The 6,638-nt window shown below is 27.6% G+C and overlaps 1 protein-coding gene across 1 annotated transcript; it reads left to right on the forward strand.

Moving 5' to 3' along the window:
* The first annotated feature begins 2,454 nt into the window (after positions 1-2,454).
* LOC129981796 (peroxisomal biogenesis factor 3-like) lies at positions 2,455-4,294 on the forward strand. The gene has a single exon (XM_056092812.1). The coding sequence runs from the start codon at positions 2,619-2,621 to the stop codon at positions 3,654-3,656; it is 1,038 nt and encodes a 345-aa protein (XP_055948787.1). The 5' UTR covers positions 2,455-2,618; the 3' UTR covers positions 3,657-4,294.
* The last annotated feature ends 2,344 nt before the right edge of the window (positions 4,295-6,638 follow it).

Below are 6,638 nucleotides of genomic sequence, written 5' to 3' on the forward strand. Positions count from 1 at the left end.
TCAACGGGCCACGGTTGCGTTCACATTCTACTTGGCTTGAGATAAATGGAAGGCTTAATACTCAATAAGAAGCGAGAAAATAAGTATTATAACAATGAGTTGTGGTAAAAAATTTTCTGTCTTCTGACATTGGTGGGTAAAAAATGAGTTCATAGAACTACGGAATATTCGGCTTTTTTGTTATCCGGTTGCCCTTCTGCCACATTAGGCCGAATACTGCACGGGAGTGTACTATATAATTTTAAATATCAAAGTCGCATTATTTTAATTGTTTTACATGTATTTTATTTATAGTGTCAGGAATCATTCTAATGGAGACTATTTGATACCAAGCATTATAACTTATTGAAAAACTTAATTTTATTTCGTGGGATTTTCGTATTGCATTGTTTATTTCGTGGCATTGCAACTTCATTTTTTTGGTTACCTTGTAAATTACACAGATATTAGACAGAATGTCTGTATCTTTCCTCAATGAAAGGAAAATCAGGACATTAAATGTTTGATGAAACAATGAAAATGGTGAATTTTAAGTGAATGTAATCTATTGTTGTAAATTAGCAAACAAAACTTTTTAAAAAAATTGCTAAAATTCAAGAAAAGTTTGCATTTGTACTCAAGAAGTCACTTTTTTAAAAAAAATTGGAACGATATAAAAATTATATTTGTGCAATAATATTTTCAGGAATTACTATAGAAAAACACCAAAATTCAGCTGAATTTTTAACTAATTAAAATTCTAATAAAAGTTTGAAAAACTGCTCCCAAGAGCATATTTCCACATTCGGAGGTTTATATATATATATACACGAAAATTTTTAGATCAGTAAGTTACATGCATACGTACGCATTTTACGTATTTAATAAGCTACATATTTACCAACATAAATATTTCGCTTACATAGATATATAACTACACTGTGATTAATTCATCTACCTAACGAGTACAAAAAAACTATTGAAAGAATTTAAATTGATCATCTGATTTTACACCATATTTCAAAAGTAAATTTGGAATTATAATAAAATGCATAATTTATTAAAGGCAGAACTAAATATTATTCCATTGTAATTAATCATATCATATTTTAATACCTAAAGTATAATAATGCTTAATCAATTGCCCACCTCGGATAGATCTTATCTATCGGAGGTGACGAACCAATGCATTATTATAAGTTAAAGCAACTTCGTTTTAACACTAGCAGCCATTTATCCGCCTGTTACTTGAAAGACAACCATCGACAGACTCAAATCTAACGACTGAAATTATACTAGATATCAAAATTTCTTTTTTAAAGCATGTTTTCATCGTGTCAGAAATTGAATAATTATTAAAATAATTATTAAGTTATTCAAAATTAATTTTAAAAAGATAAAATTGAAGTATACAAGATGCATTAATGAACAATGTGTTTTATAATTTACAGCATCGATGTGAATTATAATACTATGAAACTTCAATACGAAATAGTATATAGTGTTCCTGAAAAGAAACTGGTCGATACTTTCATTCGATTCCTATTAGCACAAAATATTTTCTGATATCTCCACGATGTTCTTCGATATTCTGAATGCCGGAAAATATTGTGAGGATGTCATAACTATATTGTTGGGCATTTCGCGCGAATATTAATACTTGTTTAAGTGGTTCTAGTTTTGAGGGTCTCTATACTATTGATTGCTTCAGGCGATAGTTCCGAAATATATTGTCACTTTTATTTCGATAGTCTATTGATGTTTATGCTTTATGATCGGTTTTAGTTAAAATAAAATAGTATGTAAGGTTAAACTATAGATGGATTTATATGCATGAGGAAGATATAAGTGCAGCTTCTGCAGCCACAATACTCAAAGTTACCACTATAAAAGAAGAAATTTTATGCACAATATTTACATATATTATAATTTAAATAGCAGTTTCAATATGAATCACATATATACGGATCCCTCTATAGTACAAATTGAGGAGAGTTCCCGTTGGCTCAAGCAATCATTCTATAAGATTTTTTTTAAAAAATCTTTTAGCGGAAGTGCCTTTTGACTTAATGTGACAGTGAAATTACAACTGAGCAATAATAATTTGAAATCTAGTCTTGGCGCAGTTACGCGTTGAAAATGTTCATAGGAAAGCTTATCGAGTTCAGGTGAGCCTACAAGAAGAGAAATTCAATCGGCAGCTCCGATAACGGAGGTGCCGCTTCATTCTTTACCAAAAAGGGATCCGAAAAAATGCATCTGCCTGCTCATATACGAGAGAATATTTTTAGTGTTTTTTTTTCAGATCTGATTTATTTATTTTGAATGATTATCAGTAACTGATAACCATCTGATATAGCAATGAAATAGTTTCGTGCACCATTGGAACTATAACCAAGCCCTTATTCGTTTTTTATTCCTGCTCTCTTAACTGTGTTTTCTGATGTAACCGCTGTTTTTATTTTCATTATTTTCTGTACTTCCTCAGTAATTTGCGATTTCGTAATTTTTGATCTTTCATTAGTTCTCAGAATAGTTGAACTCATGTTGGCATTTTTCTTTTCTGAATATTCATCTATCGTTTGCTAATTTTTAAGAGACTGTGTTTATCTTATATAGTTTTCTTAGCGCTTAAAAAAATGTTTGGTTTTATACCGTCGTGTATACGCCGCCACAAGAAAAAACTACTGTTCTTAGGTGGTGTAGTTGGAGGGGTTGTAATTTTAAACACTTATTTTAAACGGAAGCTTACTGAATGGGAAACTCAACGCACTGCAGAAATATGCGACCAGTTAAAACGTTCCAATCACTTCGAAAAAACTTTGACAACTTGCGATTCCGTGTTCATGTCATGTGTTCCTAAAATACGTCAGGTAGTTTCCAAAACTGTTGATGTAAATGATATTGTCAAGCAAGTGAGTACCAATCCACCTAACAAGATAGAGTTATGGGAGCAATTAAAAGTATATGTTTTCACTCAAACATTAGGTGAAATGTATGCTCAGTGCCTGCTATGTATTCTTGTTAGAGTTCAAATGAGTGTTCTAAGTGGATATGTGTTTATGTCTCGTTGCACAAATGCTAGTGCCACAGAACAACAGCACAAGTATATGTCAAGAATTGAAGATTTTATTTTAAATGGAATCAACATGGTTCTTAACCATATAGAGAGAGTTGTAAGAGATAACTTAAAGCCAGTCCCATTACATCAAATGTTGAAGCTTCAAGACATTGAAAAAATTATTCGATCAATTCAGAACTCAATTTTAGAAAGTGGTGACAATTTTCTCCAAGAAATAACTTCATCTCTTATGCCTACCAGTTCTAGCAGTGTTGAAAATGATGAATTTTTAGAGAATATTTCTCTTGAAACCAAAGATATTATTGAATGCCGAGATTTTAGATGTGTATTGCAGCTGTGTGTTGATAGCGGTATATCATCTCTTATGGATCGTGTGTCCGAGTGTTATGTCATTCTTAGTGATGGTAAAGGTACGTTTGTGAATCCTCATGATTTTGCTGTACCTTTTGCCAAGTTGATTCCAGTTATGCATAATGTTTTTTGTCAGCATCGACCAATAGAACAAGGCAGTTTTGTTCATACATTACTACAATTGGAGCCTTTAAACAACTTTGCTGCAAATATTTATGAATCTTTCAGCCAAAAAACTTCTTAGAAAAGTTTAAGGAAAATTTAGGAAACGATTTTAATTCCTTGATTTAAACATGTTTTGTTTGAAATTCCGTCCCTCAATATAATATAAATATACTTGGTTTCTCATAAAGTTTTTGTTTTGTTTACAGTACTTGATTTTATGATGATTGGTTGGTTGTATCATGTTTATAAGAATGCTGTTGATTTGTATTTTTAATAGGCATTTTTCTTACATATTAGATACTTATTGTTTTTATTTTGTTATTGTACCTGTATCCATAATGGTGTTTTTTGGAAAATCTAAAAGAATGTTTTTCATTATAATATATTTATGTGTAAATAGTAGATATAACAGGAATATAATTTTGGTTTTTATTAATCTATTAACATGCCAATAAAATATTTATTATTTATTGTCATAATATTTTGATTATATGTTGAACCTCATCTGATATGGAGAAAGCATGTAAGTTATTTAACTCTGAATCAGTCTTCTCCATATTTAATATACTGTTTAGAAGTATACACATTTCTGTATATATTTTCTTGAAATTCCATATTTTGATAATTCTTTTGGAATTAAAGCTTTGAACTTGAATTTTGCACGTTCAGAGCTTCCAAAATTCAAGTTAAATAAAAATAGTTGCTTGAAATTAATTTCTAAAAAAAATTATCATGAATGAATTATGTAAATATATATATATATTTAAAAATTTATTTGTGATCACTTTATTTTTTATGTTAATAAATAAGAATAGAATTGAGTATTAATAAATTTTTATTAGATATTTGTTTTTGTCATATGCATATTGTGTTTTTGTGAATTTTGACATTGATAATCTTTATTCATTCCATGTATCAATATATTTACTTATTCATAAATTATTTTTTGAAATACATAGACTGCTTGTTATGTCTACTATTTTTACTTACAAATCAGCTACTAGAATTAAGATATAACTGTTATTGTGAAAGGAAGTAATTTTTTTTTTTTTTTTAATTCTTGCATTCTTTACATTTTCTTATTTCTCTGACCAGCTTTAACCTTATATTTGAATTAAAATTTAATAAAAAAAGTTTCCCAAAATATTAATTTAGATTAAGGTTTTGTACTTATAGAATCTGATTTGCCATCCCAAAGAATAAGTAGGGTTTTTTTTTATTGTTGTTACATAACAATTATTATAAAAGCTATGTACTTCTAAGAAGATAATTTTTCAATGCTTTTATCACTTAAATCTTATCCTGAATACTTCATTATTTATTCTTGTTAAAAGTAATTACCAGTTGCCTAAAACTATTAGTTACGGACAAAATTAATGTTTATAAAATATGTGTTTCAGTAGTAATTGTAAATAAATGTCGTTTATGCATGTGTTAAATGGTAATTTAATTTTAAAAGATTGTATTTTTAAAAATAGCCTTTTTTATATAAATATTTCATAATCTGCTATTGGTTTTGCTTATTTACATCCAGATTTATATTTGTAATTTTTTTTTTTTTTTTTAATGTTTGTGATATAATAGCTTTTTTTCGATTTTAGTGCAAGTTCATTCATGGTAAAAGAATTTCAATTTTCTGATCAGTGTAATCAAAGGATCTTGGATATTTGACTACTTACTGTGTCGTTGTATTTTTTCAGAAATTAAAAAAAAGTAGAAACTCCCATATTTAGCACTTTTTTTTTTTTTTTTCAGAATCAAGAATTAAATTAGTAAAGGCAGTACTTATACATTTTTTGTATAATAAAAGATGCTTTAAAACTCTTCTGTTTTAATAGTGCAATAAATGAATTATGTAATAGACAAATCAGGTTTTAATCCCTTTCAGACTGAAAATTAAATGAACACTTAATTAATCATATGTCGGTATTTGTGGGCTTGGAAATTAATGAGCAATTAACCTTGAAATTAAATCAAACCTTTTTGGAATTCATCAATTTTTATAACATTTTAAATCAGTATTTTTTTTTTTTAAACTTATGGTTAATTTAATAAACTACAACACTGTTAAGACTTATACAAGAAAAATAATATAATGGTTTGTTATGATTATGGAATTTTACAAAAATTTTATAAAATTTTGCTTATAAAATTGTTACAGTTATTGATTTAGGCTGCATATTTAACTATAGCAATTATTATATAATTGTTATATTCAAAGAAACAATTTGGGATGCATTGTGAAATAATCTGAGTTTCTTTTTCTCCCTTTTCTTTTTTTCTTTCTTCATATTTTGTATATTTTTGTTATTGCATTTTTCCTCCTTGATTGTCATTTTCGATTTCTCAAGAATTTCATATTTATAAGGTACTTGAATTGCATTACTACTCTTCTCAGTAATAGCAAAATTACATAGATGAAAAACCAAATTAGTTCACACACTATCCACCCTACCATACATTCGCATAATTTGGCATGAATGCATTTTTTTTCTCATTAAGATATTTGTCATTAGTTTGTATATATATATTACTTTATTTGTGTGTATATAACAAATGCATCTCTGTCTGAAGATGTAAAGAACAAGTAAGAAAAAAAAAAAAAAAAATCAGTTCCATTTTTGATTTTGGTTGATGGTCATATGCATTTTTAAATTATGCAAGTTCTTGTTTCATTTTAAGTGCCAGTATTTTTATTTAATTAATTTTTCAATTCTTTTTGTTTTAATCTAAAAAACCATTTTTTTTTAATGTCAATATTTAAAGAACTACTCAGTTTGCAAATTTAATTTTTTTATTTGTATGTTTTTGTTGGCTTGTATATGCTTTCAAAGACATTATTTGTCAATAACAAAATTGTATTTAAATGTATTTGTAAAAGGTTAACAGAATATAATTTTGTTTCTGAACTTCTAATAAATGGACTATCTATGTTTAAAAGCTTTGTTTTATTACTTGAGATAACTGCATAACCTGTATAATAGATATCACAATCACAAAATTATTACTATCCTGTCTGATCATCCTGGATGATTTGAATAATATCATCATAAGCGAAGCA

This window comes from Argiope bruennichi, chromosome 8 (assembly GCF_947563725.1).
Source record: "Argiope bruennichi chromosome 8, qqArgBrue1.1, whole genome shotgun sequence".
NCBI lineage: Eukaryota > Metazoa > Arthropoda > Arachnida > Araneae > Araneidae > Argiope > Argiope bruennichi.